Below are 22573 nucleotides of genomic sequence, written 5' to 3'. Positions count from 1 at the left end.
CTTACTGGGAGTTCCATAAAGACCTGCAATCAGGGAGAGTGATAGTGGCAACTTGGTGGGCTTTGAAGACAAAGACAGAGGGGAGCAGATCCTAGTCACCTCGGATCTCAAAGACAACTAAGGAGGGCCTGTCAGGGAGTGTGGGAAGAGATGAAACTGTGTTCATAGAGGTTCAATTTCCATGAGGCTAAATCTTTATGTGAGCTACTTGACGTCATGAGCCAGATACTGTATTGCTTGATTAACTGTTCCACTGAACCCCTACAACTTTTGGAAAATAATACTTACTGCAAGCATCGGGGGGTAGCCATGTTAGTGTGTATCCTCAAAAACAACAAGGAGTCCAGTGGCACCTTAAAGACTAACAGATTTATTTGGGCATAAGGTTTTGTGGGTAAAAGAAGTGGTTTTTTACCCATGAAAGCTTATGCCCAAATAAATCTGTTAGTCTTTAAGGTGCCACCGGAATACTTATAGCAGAAGCTATCCACTATAGCAAATTAAATAATAGTCGAACTGGAAGGATGTATATAGTCATCAAACTAAGTAATGCATAACACTGGGTGATGGAACCAGTAAGTAAGGGATATAACCTTAACCATCCAACTAAGTCAGTGAGTACAATCAGTGAAGGGCAGTTATGCAGAACAGAGGCTGGGAGATAACATTTCCTGTTCCTGGAGCACAGACTGATGAAAAAGGTGGCCTTTGACTTGACTACTCTTTATTCCTCACATCGTCATCAGCCCTCCAGCCAATAGTGATTCCCTTCTTGCTCACCTCTGACAACTTGTTCAGCCACAAGTCAGAAGAGGGGGAAAGGATAAGTTACCCTCTGGGTACTGAAGGTGGATCAGTTTACCCACTCCTGTTCTATAGAGCTAATTCCTGCCAAGCTACAGAGAATTGCTTTCCCCAGATTTGCAATTTGTAAAGATAAACATATTTTCAAACTATAAATAGTATTTGTTTTTGTTTTTACAGAACAAATTCCAAGGCATGGTCTTTGATTTTGTAACAAAACAAGTATTTGACATCAGCATCATGATTCTTATCTGCCTTAACATGGTCACCATGATGATAGAAACAGATGACCAGAGTGATGAAATGGAAACTATTTTACACAGGATAAACCTGGTATTCATTGTCCTTTTCACTGGAGAATGTGTCCTGAAATTGATTTCACTCCGTTATTACTACTTCACCATAGGCTGGAACATTTTTGATTTTGTGGTTGTCATTCTTTCCATCGTGGGTAAGAACAATTCACTTTCATGAAGGGGGTATGTGAACAGAAAGTGAACATTTCCTTTAATGATTTTATGATGCTTTACATATGGCTTTGTCATTTGCTACATGGCCTACAATCAAATTTAGATAGCAATTCTTCATTTCTCATTTTTATAGTACAATGTACATAAAATGATGCATACAAGAGTATTTTTTCCAATCTGATTTGGTTTATTGTAATTTGAAATGTCAGAATCTGCATTCATGAGCAAAACTGAGGAGTATGTGAGCAAGGAGGGATTTTTTAAATCATCATGTAGGCTAAATATTTAGAGTTCAGTTAGCTAAAAGGCAGTGAATCTCAATAGTGCAATTTGTGAGAGTTCACGACAATTCAAGGTGTTGTGGAATTGTTTTTGCAGATTTTCTAACAGACCTCATAGGGTATGTCTTCCCTGCAGTGAAAAACCCGGAGATGACCTGTACCAGCTGACCTAGGCTCAGAGGGCTTGGGCTAAGGGGGTTGTTTAATTGTGGTGTAGACATTTGGGCTCAGGCTCCCGCCCAAGTTCTAGGACCTTCTCACTTAACAGAATCCTACAGTCCAGGCTGCAGCCTGAGCCCAAACATCTACACCGCAATTAGATAGCCCCCTAGCCTGAGTCAGCTGGCACGGGCCAGCAGTGGGTGAATAATTGCAGCTTAGACATACCCATAAAGGCTTTGTTGAGCACTCTGCAGAGCCTGAGGTACAGATTCCAACAACTTGCATGAGCTTACCCTACTTTTCATCTAATTATTACTGTTTGATATAAAAGGCTTGTAGGAGACTGAGTTGCAAGAACTAATGCACTCAGAGAGAAATTCCAGTTTCTAGGCTTCCTGATGAGTAGATGCAAAATCTAGATGGGAGCAAGCTACCTTTGCTGGAAGCAACCCTCTTTCTGTCACTCATTTCCCTTTTCCTGCGGGGTATCTTTACTTTGGTATAATCTGTACAGAAGGAAACCACAGTGTCGCAGCCTCCAATGTAACGTTTTCACAATTAAATAAAACAGTTCATGTGACACTAATACTATTATCAGTCTTCACTGGAAAGAAGATGTTAACTTTCAGCATTTAAAATAAAGAACTTATTGTTCTGATTTTTTCTGAGATAGCAATAAATATTTCCACAATAATGAGTTAATATACTTTAAAAGCTGCTATTGTATTATTCACTTTACAATGTGAATTTTTTGTTTTAACAGGTATGTTTCTAGCTAAGGTGATTGAAAAATATTTTGTGTCCCCTACCTTGTTCAGAGTTATCCGACTCGCCAGAATTGGTCGAATCCTGCGTCTCATTAAGGGAGCTAAAGGGATCCGTACTTTGCTTTTTGCTTTGATGATGTCTCTTCCTGCTTTGTTTAACATTGGTCTCCTGCTTTTCCTGGTCATGTTTATCTATGCTATATTTGGAATGTCCAACTTTGCCTACGTTAAGAGGGAAGTTGGGATTGATGACATGTTCAACTTTGAAACTTTTGGCAACAGCATGATCTGCCTATTTCAAATTACCACATCAGCTGGTTGGGATGGTTTGTTAGCACCAATTCTGAACAGTGGAGAACCAGACTGTGACCCTTACAAAGATCACCCAGGAAGCTCTGTTAAAGGAGACTGTGGTAACCCTTCAGTTGGGATTTTCTTTTTTGTCAGTTATATTATCATCTCATTTCTAGTTGTAGTAAACATGTATATTGCTGTTATTTTGGAGAACTTCAGTGTTGCTACAGAAGAAAGTGCCGAGCCCTTGAGTGAGGATGACTTTGAGATGTTCTATGAGGTTTGGGAAAAGTTTGATCCAGATGCAACCCAGTTTATAGAATACAGTAAACTATCTGATTTTGCAGCTTCACTGGATCCTCCCCTTCTTATAGCAAAACCAAACAAAGTTCAGCTTATTGCAATGGATCTGCCCATGGTAAGTGGTGACAGAATTCACTGTCTTGACATCTTGTTTGCTTTTACAAAGCGTGTTTTGGGAGAAAGTGATGAGATGGATGCACTTCGAATACAAATGGAAGACCGGTTTATGGCAGCCAATCCTTCTAAAGTCTCCTATGAGCCAATTACAACTACATTAAAAAGAAAACAAGAGGAGGTTTCTGCTACTGTTATTCAGCGTGCTTACAGATGTTATATTTTAAAGCAAAAAGTTAAAAAAGTCTCCTGTGTGTATAACAAAGATAAAACCAAAGGGGATGGCCTACCTGTCAAAGATATGATTACTGATAAACTCAATGAAAACTCCACTCCAGAAAAAACATATGAGAGCTCCTCTACAACCTCTCCACCTTCCTATGATAGTGTTACAAAGCCAGACAAAGAGAAATATGAAAAAGATAAAGTAGAAAAAGACTATAAAAGTAAAAATGTTAGGCAAAGTAAATAAAAAAATTAAGAATGCTGTTTCTGTGACAAATTGTTTACAGCCTTTGAAAGATGTATTTGTGTCAACAGGACTCCTGTAGGAGGTTTATGCCAAACTGACAGTTTTTACATACATACATATATATATTATATGTGTATATATACTCAAGGTCAGTGCCTATAACAAGACAGTGATCCCTCGTCATCAACCTGTGACTTTGTAAAACAGGGTAACAACCTTGACAAGAGGTTACTGTTTTCACTACAGCTGACACTGCTGAAGAGGAGACACACAGTGGCTACAGTCTGTAGGGACCATGAACGGCGTGCAAAACTATAATTTTTGTGGGTTTTAACATACCACAAAATATTTAGTACAGTAACTGTATCCACTGTTTGTAATTCAACTGCCACATTTGCCATATTTTTACAAAATTGGTTTTCGTGAATTTATTGTTTTTTAATTCACAGGTTGTTTACTATTATATGTGACTATTTTTGTAAATGGGTTTTATGTTGGGGGAAGAGGGTTTGAGGACCAGGTGTTCTGCTCTCTAATTCTCTATAATGTACAGACAGAAGTGATTTGCATAAAGGCATGCTGCACTTATAAATCATGCATGGGAAAAAATGACATCACACAAAACAACAGAGTTTTAATTACCTCCACATTTCAGGGTGGCTCTAAAATTTGAGGTGTTTTAACTATTTGTGTTGTCGCATCCAGACAAATCTTTATGTGCCTGCAAAGTCTCCTGTAATTTACAAGAATTTAGAAATGGATTATTTTAATCCAAGTCATTAAATATCAGCAAGTGCAAACTTCACCCCAAATTCCAGTCACATAGTCTTTGTTTTTGTTAAATGTTCCACAGAAAAAAATATTGTATGGAATCTGCCCTTGAAAAGTGACTTCACCAAAACAAGTCACTTCTTTAGAAGTTCTACTTTATCCTGACGGATTGTTTTTGTATCTTCTTCTCTCAGTAAGGCTGACATCTAATAGGTCAATAAAATGCCCTCTGTTATGTAAATACTTATTTTACACAGTTGTGCATATTTGAGCATACAAATAAGTGGTCATGACACAGTACTTTGTATCAAATAAGTGCCACAGTATATTTAGTTTGCAAACTTTCAACAGGTAATCTATTGTATTCTGTACCATTATAGATAGTTTGGAGGGGATCACTGATGCATGTTAATATTGCCTTTGCTGCTGTATTTTGCTCCGTCTACTGTTCAGAGTTCTTCACTGTAGGAAGCCATATGTCAGTGGTAAAGTGAATTAAATTGTTCAAACAGACCTCATTCCTTCATATCATTAAGCAATAGTTTGCAGCTATTTACCAGCTTCTTTAGTTTTGCATTTTAAATGGTTACTATTTGGTGTAAAGCCAGACTGTATAGGGCCTACTACAAACTGTTTAACCTGTTGAAAATGTGGTTAGCATATATAAATAATGTAAAAATAAACCATATTACTTGGCAGCATTTTTGTACATAAGAAAACTGTCATCAGGTTCAAGTAATTGTTTCTTAAGTTATTTTCCATAGTCACTTGTTTATTTTCTATCCATGGTAAATTTCAATGGAGAACTTCACAATGAAAGAAATAAAGAAAATAGTGAGTATTAATATTATATTTGAAAACATTTCAATGTGAAATATTTTGTGTAAAGCTGGAAACCAAGTTTATTTGCTTCCAAATAGTTATAGCTGGTGAGTGGAAGTGGAGGGGGGGTGTTTGAATTTCTAGCACTGCTTGCACCAGAAGTTTTGAGATAGTCTGATTGTTCATGGAACCCTTGCTATTTTTCCAGTGTTTGTTTACATAGATTATACTTCATCTTTTTGATTCATGCTGCACTAGAACTCCTCTAAACACAATATGGGACCCCCGATATTTTCCGGGAATAAAATGGCACACTTGTATAATCAAGATCAGGACATTTTGTGTTTCATACACAAGCTAAAGTTAAAGGTAGACTCTTTTACTAAAGCTTTTGACTTGTAATGTGTTGGTGGACTGCATGCAGGAAATTGCTGTTACCGTAAAGAACGTAAACTACGTTATAATCGAGCCAAAAAATAAAGATTTCATTTTTTATTGTATTTCCTTTCTTGGTGCTTTTATTGTTTAAAGAAAAGAGAGGGATTGATACTGACAAGGACTGCTCAGATTTAAATGTGTCCATCTTCACACGTCGTAAAAATATTTTGCATAAGTAGTAAATCAAACAAATGTATGTTTAAAGAAAGTTTAATGCAGCGTTCACCAGTAAATAAGTTACCTTCTATGGCTGCTACATTGCTGAAGCTCTGTGGACCTCCACTACTTGATAGCCAACAGATTTAACAAGGACAGCACAAAGCACCTACTTCACCCCACAGCCTTCTTTCTGCCAAATTTCAAGTACCTATTCCAAAGTACGAAAATGGTTCAAAGAAACGTTTTTTTATTTGGCCAAATTGCCTTGTTTTTCCCTAACTTCATTCATGGAGATGGCTGGACTGCTTTTACTGAAACTTTAAAAAACCCAAAACAACACAAGGACGAGATGTTAGAAAATTTTAAGTTAAACAAATACGTTTTGCAAAGGTATAATCACCTGCCTAGAATATACTTAGTACCCCCCTTAATGTGGATGTGTCCATAATACCTTGCTTCTGGCATTATCTAACTAGTATAAACATGCTTTGTATTTGTCTATACCTTATGTATTGATATGAAAATGATAATGTAGAGTAGTAGAGTTTGCTACCTGGTAGTGATGTTCCTACATTCCAGATCAGGCACTCTTATCTATCCTTGGAAGGTTTTAATTTCTAGATGCTTCCCCCTTCTCCATTTATAGTCTTATTTCCAGAGAACAAGTTCCCATGACAGCAAGACTAATGAACAGGCAAATGAAAGTGCAATTTAAAAATGATTTTAATGTAACTGAACAAAGCCTGTAGTACAATCCTTAGGGTGGATCAGTTGAGATACAGAATAACCATTAACAGTTAATACATTCTTCTTTCCTCATTCTTTCCCACTAAGAACTTGGAACTGGTGGGACCTCATCATCTGATCACCCAAAAAGGAGACGGAGTTTATAAAGTCATAATCTATACTGCAGCAACCAAACACGGCAGAAGCAAAGATGTCTAACCTACAATTTCTGGCAAAGTCTTAGGCATACAAATAAACTATTATTTTACAAAGTTCCTCTAATGAGGACCTTAGCCCAGAAGACCTGATCTTGAACAGAAGAGGGATTTTAAACTATATAGTGAATTTCCTCCACTCAGTAGGATTCCAAAAATGTAATGAATTTAGTACTTGTGAGAGAAGCCATCTAAAAAATGTTCTCCCTATACCTACAAGCCAGCAGCACCAAATGATCAACGGCTTCAAAACTGCTGAGAGGTCAATAATAAATAATACCACTTAACTCATATAGCATTTTTACTATTGTGATGGATATCCTTATAGAAGGCGGTAACCTATCATCGTCACCATTTCTGTCCCATTCCCTAGCCTGATTTGAAAATTAGCACTGGCAGCAGTAGGATGTTGCTAGTAGGCTCCACTACCACTTTCTCAGAGATTTTCCTCATGAGTGGATATCAAGCCCTTACGTCTCTATTTAAGCCAAATATAATATGTCTGAGTGTCCAAAGATCACCTCAGAGAAGTCTGTGGTACTCTGGTTCATTAGAGGTGTTGTGTGGGTAACAGAAAGTTTTCCAATACGATGAGAATCAGCAATGTCTGAGATGGCCTGGAGTGATCATTTTTCAAACAAAAAATTCAACAGAATCCCTTTGGCACGCAGCTGCGAGTGGAGAGAAACAGCTAAATTGATTAATGATGTAGATCCCCATCTTTGGAAGGGAACGTCAGCCTTTCATGCGGAGATATCAAATACTACTCAAAGATGGTATATAAGATAATCCAAGTGAGAAAATAATGAATTTTTGCGCTAGATATTGGAAAGTAAGAGAGCCATATCTTGAGAGGGAACTAGTAGGAACCAATCATATAAACAGAGCAAAAACCGACACCTTCTTTCCCTTTAGGACACCTTCTATCAAACATCATCAATCGTCATAGTCAGGGAAAGACTTCAAGGAGGACTGGCCGGACCTAGAGACAAGTAATAACATGATAGAATACATAAACTGCAAATACATTTCAAGAACTTCAGGTGGCACAAGATCTATAGACACATGGAAGTTCCTATTTGTTGGTCCATGTAGGTGAGGAAGTTGCTAGAATAGACTGCTAGAATCACCTGTCCTAGCCAACTCTGCATGAAAATGTTTTGGACTTGTAAACTTGTTTTTCAAGTTGAGGATAGAATGGTTTGGACTTTTCCCTCGATACCTTTGGAACACTAAAGGAATGCAAGTAACTCCTCTTAAATTTTCTGGAAGTTTGGACATATTACACCACTATAGTGGAGAAAGAACAGGACATTGCAGAAAGCACCAATCCGTTTTTGAAGGTTTAGAGAAAAACAGAATAAGGGACTACCCTTGAAAGGGAGAGTAAGACCTGCAAGCTCTCCCTGATATCCTCTGCAAACTAATGAAAGGACCCAGTGGCTTAATGCTAATGGAAACTTGACCCCTATCAGGACTGGTAAAATACCTTGCTTGTGACCCTCCAAGAGTATTTGACAGACAAAGCCCACATGAATATACAAAAGGAATTCCTGCTCCGAAACCTGGAAGGAGATCTACATTTTAAAGCCCTACTGCTTCAAATTCAGAAGCCAGAGGAATGAAGGTAATTTGTAGAATGAAACTGACTTTTATGATTTCTTCAAAAGTTGTTTATGTGTAATTTTGGCTGGATGAGACCCTGTGGCTTGAACTGTGGGTTTTATAATTAAGGGCTTTGGATCCTAAGGTCAGTAATGAACTGCAACTGACAAATATAAAGAGCAAAGAAGAACAATACTGCACTAAGCCTTAGAGAGAAGACACCCTTAATGCACAGTAACGTTTGAAATTATTTTATAAGGTAGTTTCAGATACTCTTCAGCACTCCATTGCTCATACACGAAATTTGTGTAAAACAAAATCTGACAGGTGATTAGTGCACAATGAAGCCCAATATGTTTCTACAATCTTCTGTAGATTAAAAAAATATTGTGTATAACAGCTATTACATATTTTCATATGGACGTTTATTACGGAAATGATCACTTATGCAAAGTAAAACTATGCCGACCAAAATATGAAATGATCTTGTATTGAGCCAAACCCTGAGAGGTCTGAGCTGCCCCGCATCCTACGAGGAGTGGAATCATAGGCTCAAGCAGCCCGAGTGTAAGGGGACTGTTGCCCCCTTACTAATGCTCAGTGGGGGTGTTCTGGTTGGCTAGCTCCCAATACTGAAAGGGGAATGGTCGATGGGGAATCAGGACCCTGAAACTGATAGTCCCCAGGAACAATGGGGAGAGGCCAATGCTCCAGGTCAGCCTGAATGACAGGGTGGGCAGGCTAATCAGGGAGTCAGGAGGCCAGGGAGGTCCCATCCTCCGTGTGAGCTGGATTTGCCTGGGTCAGACAGAGTGGGGCCGAGCTAAGGAGAAAGCAGGGACCCAAGCTGAGCTGGGGATCAGAGCTGTGCCAGATCCAGAGAGAGCAGACCCTGTCCTGGGAGTAGAGCTGCAGCCCCAAAGCCAGAGGCACAGCCCAGAGAGAGCAGACCTGTCCTGGGAGCAGAGCTGCAGCAACCAGAGTCAGAGGGGCCAGAAAAGCAGCCCACGAAGCAGGTCAGTGCTGGGAGCAGTCACAGAAGCAGCCTGCAGAGCAGACCTGTCCTGGGAGCAGAGCTGTAGCAACCAGAGGCAGAGGGGCCAAAGAAGCAGCCCAGGGAGCTGGAGGCAGAGCAGCAGCAGCGCTGAGACAGAGTGGTGGAGCTGGGGCTGGAGCTGGGTGCAGTGAGCAGCTGGGGAGAGTGAGGGGGACCCTGGGCAGCGGGCCCAGCACAGGGAGACACCTCAGCCAAGAGGCTCTGCAGGCCAGGCTTGGATTGTAACCCCGACAGGGTGGGGGCGACACTGGGAAGAAGGGTCCTACCACTTAGAGCCTGAGAGTGTGTGGCCACCACCAGAGCAAGTGTCCAACTCACAGCATCCCTGCAGCACAGCCAGGGCCTGAGAAGGCGGCCTGGGACTTATAAGGAACAGACTGTGAACTGCCCTGACATTCCAGAGACACTGTTTGTGATGTTCCCTGCCACAGAGCGGGTTGATGTGTTTCCTTTAACCTTTCTCATTTTTCCTTATTCTTTTTTAAATTAATTGTTGATTAAATAACTTGCATTTGCTTTAACTTGTATGTAATGGTCAGTGGGTCAGAGACGTGCCCAGTGCAGAGAGAGTACCCCGGAGTGGGGACACCCTAGCCCCTGTCCTAGGTGACCACAGCAGGGTTGGGGGTCGAGCCTCCCAGGAATCCTGGGCCCAGCCTTGTTGGGATTACGAGGACTCTGCCAGACAGGAGAGTGGAAGGGGAGTCCTCAAGGACAGGGAGGCCACTGGGTAAAGGAAGTGGGAGCGAGGACTCAGATCCTTTCATTAGCCCACTTCACTGGGGTAGTGCAGAAGCCAGGAAAGTTCCCCACAATAGCGGGACTATTCCCCCGCTTACATGAGCAATACTGTCTGTGCAGTCCTCATAGTTCTACCATGACGAGACATCTGAAGGATGTTGTGTATGTGTTTCTGTATGTACATCCAAACCCATTCCTTCTCCTTCCCTGTAACCCAAGTCAAACCTATTCCTTCTCATCTTCTTCCAATGCTCTCTCTTACTTAACTGGGATTGGAGAGTCTGGCCCAGGCCTTCTAGGTGCACAATAAATGAAAGCTGCTGAGAGAGGAGCAGAGGTTGTGGTGTTAGGGAGAGCCACACCTCCAGATCAGGGACACTGAAAGCCAGCCATAGCCCAGTGAGTAGCAGCCCAGGGGACCCCAAACATGGAGTTAGATCCTTCTCACTGCCCTCCATGTATGTATGTGAAGGCTGGCCATCCATACACAGAACCAGCAAGCCACATGTACTCTTTCCCCTTCCCACATACCCCTCACACTCACAAAGACACTCCACCACAACCAGTCACACCTACAGGAAACCCAAGAAACTGAGGACAGGGGAAAAGACAGTGCTGGAGCTTCAAAGAGCAGCTGTGATTGAGGTAACCAGCTTCACCACACAAATAATTAATAAATGTCAAAGCAAGCAATTCAAAGAACCCATCATCTGATAATCACTTGTCCAAATTGTTCAGCAAACGTTAATGAATATATTTGAAAAGATCAGGATTGGTCCATGAAAAATTTGCTAGCCAAAAAGAGACTAAATTCATAACAAATATACATAATAAATAGTTCAACCAGCTCAACTTATTAGCTACTTCACTGTGTCCTTTGTGTGTGTGCGTCAAAGCTGATCTTTAACTGTGAAAGTCCTTGTTTTTACTAGCTTGTCATAATTAATGTCAGTTTCAGTGGGGGATGGTGTGAATGTGCATTGATCTATTTCCACCACACATCACAGAGAACAGATACATTTTATCTTCCTGATACAGAGCATACCCTCCATTACTTACAACACTAAATAGTTCAGTCCTTATGAAATATGAATCTTAGTCTAAGAAAATAAATTGTACTGCAGTAACCTAAGAAAACTGAAGCATATTACCATCTCTCAGGAGAGAAGGCAGATCACATGCATCTCTGCAGCAAGAACTGCAGTTGATGCATACAAGAAAAGACATATCATGAACAATTTATAGCAGTCAAGCGGGCAGCCATGCCAAGCACTCTACACTTAAGTACATTTTCTAGCATAACCAATGCCATTTTAAGTTTTTCCACATACAAATATACTCAGGGATGAGAAAGAAAAAAAATGGAGTCAGCCAAAACAGTTATTCCTCGCTCTAATATGAAATATACATGTCCTACAAGAAGCAACAGAGGACATCTGTAATTTGCACACCACTAAATTACTAGTTTTGACATGGTACGTTTGTTATTCTATGACACCACATGCTTTTCCTGACAACTCCTATGTCGCTGGGCTATTTACTCTTAATACTACAATACATGATTCTATGATGTGGCAAATTTATAGCCATTTCACTACTTCTAGCACCAATATGTAACTGAACATTCCTTCACCCTCACAGTGTGGAAAATGACAGGCATGCATTTAAAAAGCATGGCCCCAGGTACATGCTTACGGCAAAGTATGCAAACTCTGTGAAGTCTTAACACTCCTAACAAAGAGTGGGTCATACTAGTCAGTGGGCCTAACCCAGCGGTGCTCATCTTATGCAACTCCCAAAGCCATATGAGTAATGTGCCAGGAGCTGTCGCCCCACACTTAAGTTACATACCTAGTTATAAAACTTTATCAGTAATAATTTCACACAGCTATCATATATGCTTGTGCTCCTGCCTTCTCTGCTAGAGGAACAGAAGCTGCTTAACTGAGGTTATCAGCCACAAAAATTTGCTATTAATCACATTTGTTCTTATCCTGCAGTTACAGGGAGAAGGTGGCTGTGGGCTTCATTTTAGGACTCTGCAGGGAGCACTGAGCCCTTATGCATGCTTTACACAGCCCTGGCTGGATCTAATGACGAAAGCATAGCATGGAGGGAAGCAGGAAATTGATGCAGAAAAGGTAACAGCTTTTTGTCGCTCCTCAATACTAAAGGCCATATCCTATGTCTCCAAGCAAAGCGCAGAGCGATCTGGAAGCATGTCAGGAAGTGTGCAAACTGAAGGCTGTGTAAATTGCCCCTCCTTCAACCAGGCATCTTGAGTTGTCACTAGATGTAGGCTATAGCCACAAAAAGAAAGGGAAAGGGCAAGGAATGTTGCCTGGAATGACACACACAGACCCACAGATCCTGGTGGGGCACTTCTCTTTGGCAGCATGGACTGGACCCCAGGGTGGCAGAAGACTCCTCTCAATATCCTATGCTGCCAGAATACCTCCAGACAAGGAATAAAATTGGTATATCCTGCTCTACTTTAATGAGTGCTTGCTGTGTAGAAAGTATGTTGCCTAACACCTCCCACCTGCATCAGTCACATCTTTAATTCAAGTGCTGCAGAGTTTGTGCAGAAATCAGGGCAGGCAATGATTTTTATTTTACCTTATTATTATTTGCATTTTGTGTGACTTGCCCACAGGATTTGATACCATGGATAGTCTGAATTTGATATTGCTTGCTTCATGGCTGCATTTTCAATACTGCATTTGTAATATTTGCAAATAGGTAGCTACCTCCTTTTGCATATGTAACCCTTCTGCCCGTCAGAGTTGGCAGCAACAAGGGCCGGGTTCAATATCTAGGGGATCCATTCCAATAACACAATGCAAACCGGCTCGAGCCCCCACCCAGTGACCTGGGACAAATATATACCACCCCCACTGGGCGCCTCCAAGAGGCAATACTTCCCCTCTCGCAAGCACATAGCCTGAGTGTAGCAAAAGCCTTTTAATAACAGAGAGAAACAATGTGGCATTATGTTGGGGAAACACCACCACCAGGATTCATAACACAACCCATGAGCAAAAAAAACCCACCCCAGGCAAATTGGGGCATGCCCTTTTCCCTTTGGTTCTTGAGTCCAGCAACCCCAAATCACCCAAGGTCCCAAAAGTCCAATGCCCCAAAAGTCTCTGTCCCTGGTCAGGGCAGCCCCAGAGTTCGAAAGTTTATCTGCGGAGCTTTACCTCCCAACCTGGGTGGAAGTGGGACGGGGGTAAGAGGCACCTTACATGATCGGAAGCTGACCGCCCCACAGCTCCATAGCAGCGCTCCGCTCCGCCAGCCGCCCCACAAACTCCTTCGCTCCGCTGCGCTCCGCTCCGCCAGCCGCCCCACGAACTCCTTCGCTCAGCTGCGCTCCGCTCCGCCAGCCGCCCCACGAACTCCTTCGCTCAGCTGCGCTCCGCTCCGCCAGCTGCCCCACGAACTCCTTCGCTCAGCTCCACGACCCACAAGCAGCTCCTGCCATCCACACACTGCTCCGCGTTGAACTGCTTCACCAGCCGTGCCGCAAACTGCTCCACAATATATCTTCAGGCTCCCCCACTACTTAACACAACACTCAGTGATTTCAGCTCTTAGGTGAATTCAGCTTGTAGTAGGGGAGCCCCAGTGCTGGTGCACTGTCAGCCCAAAGTGAGCTCAGCAGCCTATAACTAGACTTCTAATGAAATCAAAATTAGCTCTGATATTCCACAGTGGAGAGAGGAGGAAGTGCAATTAGCATGGAAGGCCCTCACCAAGGGGCCCATGCCACCAAGTATTAATACTTGTCCCCAGCCTCTCTCCATTCACACAGTTTTGGAACCCATGACCCTTGCCTAGCAAGTGCTACTTAGTTGATGGTGAATCCCTCCATCATAACAAAAGGCCACGTACAGTTCCAAGCACAGTTCCCATAATCAGGGTAATAACAATTTATTCTTCCTGCCCCAATAACAGAGACGCTGGGGATCCCACAGCAGCCAAAGTGACCATTTGAGCAGCTATGGTCTCATTCTAGGCGTGGTGGGTGTGCCTATGCAAATGACATCGGCCCCTGAAGTTCTTTTCCACAACTTGCCACACCTCACCACCAGATGTCAGGGTGGAGCTCATCCTGACACTGCTTACATCCTCCCCCCAGCCGAGACTTTGTCGTCCCGACAAATCACACCCCCTTTATACCAACTCATTGGTTTCCTCCAAAGGGCCTCAGGAAGCCCACTTTAGCTTCCACAAGCCTGTGTGCTAAATGTATTGGCTCCTCACTAGTCACCCCAGGTGCATCATAAGTTAACCGTTTCACTGGTCTTATCACCCTGTCTCGTCTATTGAGAATCTCTGTTGCCGAGGTAGGGGGAACATCCTCTTGAGTGACGGATGGAGAGGCTTCCCTGGAGGGTCCCTCGGCTACTGGTGTAGGCCCCTGCACTCCTAGTTCTAACGCTGGAGGGTCCAAGGTGCCCAGGACATCCTCTACCTGTCTGTCCCCATTGTCCAGTAACCTGTGTGTGTCATCACAGGGGGGTCTCATCAGCAGCACCGGGGTATCAGAAAGGGGCCTAAATAGTTCCGCCATTGGGTTTAGGGCGGAAGAGGGAAAACTCTCGTTTGGTTCAGCTGATCGAGACTGAAATCTTGTCTCCATCCCAGGATACACCAGTGTTGTGTCTTCCTCCTCAGACTCACTCTCAGATGTGCAGAATAGGGGTAAGTTAGCTGCAGGGGGCCCACTGTCTGTGTTGGATGGCAGCTTTGGTCTAGCACTTCTGTTCTGCCCGGCTGCCCTGTCATGGCCCATCTCATAAGGGGTGCTTACCAATTCCCCCACAGGGAGCAAAAGGTTTCTATGCACCGTCTTTATTTGCCCTGGACTGTCTTCAGGTTTGATCTTGTAGACCGGCAGATCTCCCAGCTTTTCCATCACCAGGTAAGGTATTGCCTTCCATCTGTCAGCTATCTTGTGTTTGCCAGCAATACCCAAATTTCGCAGCAGGACTCTGTCCCCCGGCTGGAGCTCCTGCGAACGCACTCTAGCATCATATCGATGTTTGTTGCGGTCTGCGTTCTTCCGAGCCGCAGCGGTAGCTAAGCGATAAGCATCCCGCAGCTTTTCTCTTAGTCGGGATACATATTGCTGATGAGTTTCATAGCTATCTCCATCCTCTGATACACCAAAGCACAAGTCTATGGGTAATCTTGGTTCTCGCCCAAACATCAAGAGATATGGGGTGACTCCCGTGGCATCGTTCTTTGTGGCATTGTAGGCATGCACCAGAAATGCAACATGCTGGCTCCAGGTTGCCTTCTGCTCTGGTCGCAAAGTTCCCAACATATCTAATAGGGTTCGATTGAACCTCTCTGGCTGAGGATCACCTTGGGGGTGATAAGGCGTTGTCCTAGACTTTTTAATTCCTGCTATCTTCAGCACCTCCTTCAGAAGGTGACTCTCAAAATCCCGCCCCTGATCAGAGTGTATCCGAGCCGGGAATCCATAGACTGAGAAATATTTGTCCCACAATACTCGAGCAACGGTGGTGGCCCTCTGATCACGTGTGGGATATGCTTGTGCATACCGTGTAAAATGGTCAGTCACTACTAGAATGTTTCCAACATTCCTCTTGTCTACCTCTACAGACAAGAAATCAATGCATACCAATTCCAAAGGTTTGTTGCTGGTGATGTTCTTGAGATATGCAGCCCTCGTGGGCAGAGTTTTCCTTTGAACACATCGAGCACAAGTCTCACATTTCCTGCGAACATCTTCAGCCATTCGGGGCCAATAGAACCTACTACGAATAAGTTCCAGGGTCCTCTCCATCCCTAAATGCCCAAAGTCATCATGCAGGGCCCTCATGGCCAGGGCTCTGTACTTTTTTGGCAGTACTAGTTGTGCTCGTTGCTTTTGTAAAGAGTCGGTGGTCATTCGGTGTAGCACTCCCTGAATCAGTTTTAATTTGGTCCATTCTCTCAATAGTAGTTTACCCTCCGGGTTAGGTGGGACAACCGCAGCTGGGCTTCGCCCCTCCCTTTTGGCAAGTAGTGTATCACGAATGTCAATATCTTGCCGCTGGGCTTCTTGCCAGTCAGCCGCATTGAGCATGGGCAAAGGAGATTGGTCCAATGCAATATAGTTCACTGAAGCAGAAGGCATGCATTCAGGGGGCAGGCCCAAAGCTTCTGCAATACATCCCTGAAGGCTCTCACAGGCCTCTGGCTCTCGACGACTCACACTGCAAATAGCTCTCACTCCATCTGTGGGTATCACAGCAACTTCTGGAGCCTGCGGACGCCTGGACAATGCATCTGCATCTACATTGCTTCTCCCTGATCGGTACTGAATGCTAAACTCATAGCTAGCCAATGCGGCCACCCATCTCTGCCCTGTAGCATCCAGCTTAGCACTTGTTAACACATAAGTCAGTGGATTGTTGTCTGTCCACACCTGGAACTGAGCACCATACAAGTAGTCTCGAAATTTCTCAGTGATGGCCCATTTCAAGGCCAAGAATTCCAGCTTGTGGGTGGGATAACGAGTTTCACTATCAGACAATCCTCGGCTGGCAAAGGCTACAGGTTTATGTTTGCCTTCCACTTCCTGGTACAGGACTGCTCCCAGACCCTCCAAACTGGCATCAGTATGCAGGATAAATGGTTTGCTTGGGTCAGCAAAAACTAGGACTGGAGCATGAGTTAGGCAAGTAATGATTTCTCGAAAAGCCCTTTCACATCTCTCATCCCACCGTGGCCCAAATGGTGCAAAGGGGCCATTGTGTCTCTGCACAGGAGGCTTTGGGGACCTCCCCTTATTCTTGGACTTAGATTTGTTCTTGCTGGACTGATGTCCCCTGGTAAGATCATTCAGAGGCTTTACAATCGTAGCATAGTTTTTCACAAATCTGCGGTAGTAGCCACTAAATCCAAGAAAGGTCTTGAGTTCTCTATAGTTACTTGGACGTGGCCATGTAGTGAGTGCTTCTATTTTATCAGGATCAGTACTCACACCCTCTTGGGATACGATGTGACCCACATACTTCACTGAGGTTCTGCAGAACTGGCATTTGTCAATTGAAAGCTTCAGACCATAATCCTCCAACCTATCAAGCACTTTAAGAAGTCTTTCTTCATGCTCCTCTAAGGTTCTTCCAAACACAATCAGGTCATCCAAATAAACTAACACTTGCAGTAAATTCATGTCTCCCACAACTCTCTCCATGAGACGTTGAAAGGTGGCAGGTGCTCCAGAAATCCCTTGGGGCATGCGTTCGAACTGATAAAACCCTAATGGGCAGATGAAGGCTGTCTTCTCCTTATCTTCTTCTCCCAGAGGGATCTGGTAGTATCCACTTCGAAGATCCAACACAGAGAACCACTGGCTTCCCAGCAAACAGTCTAAGGCATCTTGCACTCGAGGCATAGTGTACTGGTCGACCACAGTACGGCTGTTTAGGGTGCGGTAGTCAATACACATCCGGATTTTCCCATTCTTTTTGCGGACTACCACAATGGGTGAGGCGTATGGGCTACGGGACTCTGTAATGATGCCATTCGCAGCCAGCTCCTGAAGATGATGTCGCACATCTTCCATCTCAGAGAGAGCAATCTTCCTAGATCTCTCCCTGAAAGGTCGAGAGTCATGTAGTCTGATATTGTGCTCTACTCCTTTTGCACATCCCACATCCCACTCATGCAGTGAGAACACCTTGGATCTTTCACAAAGTTTCTTCCTCAGGCGATCTTTCCAGTCCTCGGACACTGGTGAATCTCCAAAGTCAAACTTTGCTGGGTCTATTGTCGGAACTTGAGTTTCACACTGGGGTTTTACAATCGACTCAGGCTCAAAGAGGTCTGCTATCTTTTGTCCTTGCTTCACAACAACATCACGACTCGTTTCATTAGCAATCAGTATAGTCACCCTTTCCTGGGCTTCAGCAGGTAGGGTTATGACTCCACTGGGGACCAACACTCCTTCAGGGAGCTCTCCTCCCATCGGCTGCTCTATCATTGCTAATGTCCCTTTACTGCCTTTCAGACAGGTACTCATGACAAGCACTTCTTGCTCCGTCCTTGCAGGCACTACTAAGGGGGTTGTGCCCGCGTACTTCAGTGCCCCAAGCGGTAGCTCAGATGTGTCCCTTTTAGCGCTCTCAATTTTCCTATAGGCTTCAGCACAAAGCGTATGGATCATCAGGGTATTCAGGTATTGGTCTCCAGCCCGCCTTCTGCAGTAATCCGCGAGTACCTTGAAGAGACTGGAGTTGGTCCCTATCAGCACAGACACATCAGAAGTCCCTTTAGGGTCAGGGCATATTAAGGCAGCTGTGTCTACCTCTTCTCTTACCCCAGCAACCTCCTCTGGGAATTCCAGGTGCACTATGACATACCCTTGATAGGGGTATTCATCCATGCTGAGGCCACACAGGCCAAGGCCAGTCAGTGGCTGTATAGGCAGGTGCCTAAGCATCTGTTGGTAGAATGACTGAAATATAATAGTCACTTGAGATCCAGTGTCAAGCACTGCTTTACACTCCACCCCTTCAATCCTCACCGTGACCTCTGCTCGAGGCCCTATCAGTCCTGCAGGGATCCCAGCTGGACAGTCTTTTCTGGGGGAATCTTCAAATCCTGCAGACCTGGGGGGTCCCCGTCCCCAGACCCTCTGGCAGCTACCGGATCTCTCCCAACTGATCCTCAGCTTTCCATACACTAAGGAGGGGTTTTCTTCATTACGGCACTTGGCAGCACTGTGTCCATCCTGACCACATCGGTAGCAGAAGAATTGACCTTTTCCCCTTCGCCTGGGGGGGATGGTGGCTCTAAGTGCGGGCTTCTCAATCGCCACAGTTTGAGGCTTCTTATTCCTGGAAGTCTTAACTCGGTCAACGGTACTTTGCAGCTCAGCTATCCGTTCCGTCAGGACCTGCATTTGTTGGGCAAGTTCCTCTCTGGTGCTCACCATCAGTACACTGGCCGTTTGCAGTGGTGTTGTGCTGCCTGGCTCCGATGTTTGGGCTTCCCAAAACTCACTGGCAGCCTGCCTTTCTTCCTCCTCTCGGACCTCTTTTATCAGCTGGGAGTAACTTGGGGGATGTTCCCGTCGTTCTCTTAGCTGGAGATGAAGTAGAATCGGGTTCTGATACTGAGTTCCTCTTACAATTTGAGCCAGTCTGGTCTGATCCATCTGCTCAGCAGTCACTGCTCCCCTCATGACAGCTCTCTGAAGCAGTCTCTCCAGTCTCTGTATGTAGGCTGAAGCCTTCTCGCCCTTTTGTTGTCGGGAATTAAGGAACTTACAGTAGCTGTCTTCAGGGCCCTCTACGCTCCCAAAGTTGTGTTCAAGGGCCTCTAGGCAGTCCTTCACACTGACCCCAGGGTCAATGAGCTTCAGGGTGCGAATCACATCTAATGCTGGGCCGCCAAGGCTCTCTATAAGGCATCTTCGCTTTTCTGCATCTGGTACGGCCCACTCTTGCAGCATTTCAGTGGTATGCTCTAACCAGGGTTCAAACTCCTCCTCCCCAGCAAATAATCTTAACTTACGACAAGAGTCTGACTCAGCATGAGGCAGCACAACCTTTTCCAATATTTGCCCCAGAGCTTTTGTCCAATCATCAGCCGAGGCTGCAGCCCCTGAGCTAGAAGCTGCTGAGCCAGGGCCCAACAAACCTGACATATTAGCCATTATACAAACAGTAATTTCCTCAAAATATAAGCACAAACAAAACAAAAAAAAAATATAAATTGTTTCCCAATGTAGTGGATCACTCAACAGGTGCTTGCGAGGGGTACTGACCCAGGCTATCCCGGACGAGCCCCCAAAAATGTAACCCTTCTGCCCGTCAGAGTTGGCAGCAACAAGGGCCGGGTTCAATATCTAGGGGATCCATTCCAATAACACAATGCAAACCGGCTCGAGCCCCCACCCAGTGACCTGGGACAAATATATACCACCCCCACTGGGCGCCTCCAAGAGGCAATACTTCCCCTCTCGCAAGCACATAGCCTGAGTGTAGCAAAAGCCTTTTAATAACAGAGAGAAACAATGTGGCATTATGTTGGGGAAACACCACCACCAGGATTCATAACACAACCCATGAGCAAAAAAAACCCACCCCAGGCAAATTGGGGCATGCCCTTTTCCCTTTGGTTCTTGAGTCCAGCAACCCCAAATCACCCAAGGTCCCAAAAGTCCAATGCCCCAAAAGTCTCTGTCCCTGGTCAGGGCAGCCCCAGAGTTCGAAAGTTTATCTGCGGAGCTTTACCTCCCAACCTGGGTGGAAGTGGGACGGGGGTAAGAGGCACCTTACATGATCGGAAGCTGACCGCCCCACAGCTCCATAGCAGCGCTCCGCTCCGCCAGCCGCCCCACAAACTCCTTCGCTCCGCTGCGCTCCGCTCCGCCAGCCGCCCCACGAACTCCTTCGCTCAGCTGCGCTCCGCTCCGCCAGCCGCCCCACGAACTCCTTCGCTCAGCTGCGCTCCGCTCCGCCAGCTGCCCCACGAACTCCTTCGCTCAGCTCCACGACCCACAAGCAGCTCCTGCCATCCACACACTGCTCCGCGTTGAACTGCTTCACCAGCCGTGCCGCAAACTGCTCCACAATATATCTTCAGGCTCCCCCACTACTTAACACAACACTCAGTGATTTCAGCTCTTAGGTGAATTCAGCTTGTAGTAGGGGAGCCCCAGTGCTGGTGCACTGTCAGCCCAAAGTGAGCTCAGCAGCCTATAACTAGACTTCTAATGAAATCAAAATTAGCTCTGATATTCCACAGTGGAGAGAGGAGGAAGTGCAATTAGCATGGAAGGCCCTCACCAAGGGGCCCATGCCACCAAGTATTAATACTTGTCCCCAGCCTCTCTCCATTCACACAGTTTTGGAACCCATGACCCTTGCCTAGCAAGTGCTACTTAGTTGATGGTGAATCCCTCCATCATAACAAAAGGCCACGTACAGTTCCAAGCACAGTTCCCATAATCAGGGTAATAACAATTTATTCTTCCTGCCCCAATAACAGAGACGCTGGGGATCCCACAGCAGCCAAAGTGACCATTTGAGCAGCTATGGTCTCATTCTAGGCGTGGTGGGTGTGCCTATGCAAATGACATCGGCCCCTGAAGTTCTTTTCCACAACTTGCCACACCTCACCACCAGATGTCAGGGTGGAGCTCATCCTGACACTGCTTACACATATGTCTATTATTTTCCAGAGGCAGATTCACTGGTGCAGTCAAGCTGTGCTCAGCTAAACAGGGAGGGAAAGGAGGGAAAGCAAAGGTAAGATTTAAACCACCTGCGTACTCCACTAATCCCAGGGCCTCCAGGCATTGTCCCAGTTTCTGAAATAAAACAGAGCCATTCCAGCAGCCAGAAAAGCACATGGATGAGGAATATCCCAGCCACTGCCCCTATATCTGCGGAGTTGGTGGTATATAAACTGCTGCCTGAGGGGTCCTGTGCTACCAGATGATTTACCCTACCCATGGGGAAATCCTCCACTGCCCACAGCCAGCAAGTTTACATTTTGCAGACCAGTGTAAAGTGAGCCCAGCAGAGCTGTGATTCTGGCCCCTTACCTTTCTTGACGTTTCAAACTTTTATTACATATAACAGAAAGTGTTAACCTGAATATAAAGCTCATTAGCAGCTCTCCCTATAATAATTTAATTTTATAACAAATACTTGACCAGAGCTGCTTAAAAAAAAGAGTAGAATAAAATATTTTTTTAATATCATCAGTCACAGTAAAGAGCAGCGCAGTCCTTTTTTTTTTTTTTTTTTTTACTGGTCTGGTAAATGTTTGTGGCAATTTTACAAGCCTGTTGTTTTTGTATAAAGTTTTTTATTTATATTTTACAGATTTTAAGCATATACAAAGAAAAAAAATCATTTTTGCATTTCAAATTAGAATATACCACAGTAGCAATTTTTGGTGGTGGGGCTAACACATGAAAAGTAGTTTCACAGCCATCATTTCTATGAATTTTTTATGTTGCCAGAGCAGACACTAGAGATTGTAAATGTTTTACATGAAAATATTTCTGTATTTCCCAGGTCTTTGCTTCTGTTAATTTATTCTTTGTTATTTTAGAATCAGAAATCAGATCTGTAAGAAACTCTTACCCTCCATCTCAGCTCATTTGTGAGCTTTTCTAGTCTAAGAATATTCCATACTCTTCTGAACCATGACATATAACCAAAAGGCTTCCTCATCTTCCAAAATTCTGCTAAACTATGTGACAGGTATGGGAATTTTCTGCAATATCTTAGACAAACCTTACTGAATTAAGTTGAAGTATCTTAGGAACTAATCATATTAAAAATGCAAATCTTTATGTGTTATTGTATGCATCTTGGCATACAACTAATG

The 22573-nt window shown here is 44.3% G+C and overlaps 1 protein-coding gene across 17 annotated transcripts in view; it reads left to right on the top strand.

Moving 5' to 3' along the window:
• Nucleotides 1–3667, top strand: part of LOC144272508 (sodium channel protein type 2 subunit alpha-like) — a 90979-nt gene extending 87312 nt beyond the window's left edge. For all 17 annotated transcript variants that reach the window (XM_077830640.1, XM_077830636.1, XM_077830638.1 and 14 more), the window contains 2 exons: nt 985–1255; nt 2481–3667. In XM_077830640.1, coding sequence (XP_077686766.1) covers nt 985–1255; nt 2481–3667 — 1458 coding nt within the window. The remainder of the gene's footprint in view (nt 1–984; nt 1256–2480) is intronic.
• The last annotated feature ends 18906 nt before the right edge of the window (nt 3668–22573 follow it).

Source organism: Eretmochelys imbricata, chromosome 11 (assembly GCF_965152235.1).
Source record: "Eretmochelys imbricata isolate rEreImb1 chromosome 11, rEreImb1.hap1, whole genome shotgun sequence".
NCBI classification, from domain to species: domain Eukaryota; kingdom Metazoa; phylum Chordata; order Testudines; family Cheloniidae; genus Eretmochelys; species Eretmochelys imbricata.
The sequence above is the reverse complement of the archived record's forward strand: the minus strand, read 5'-3'. Positions and strand labels throughout refer to the sequence as shown.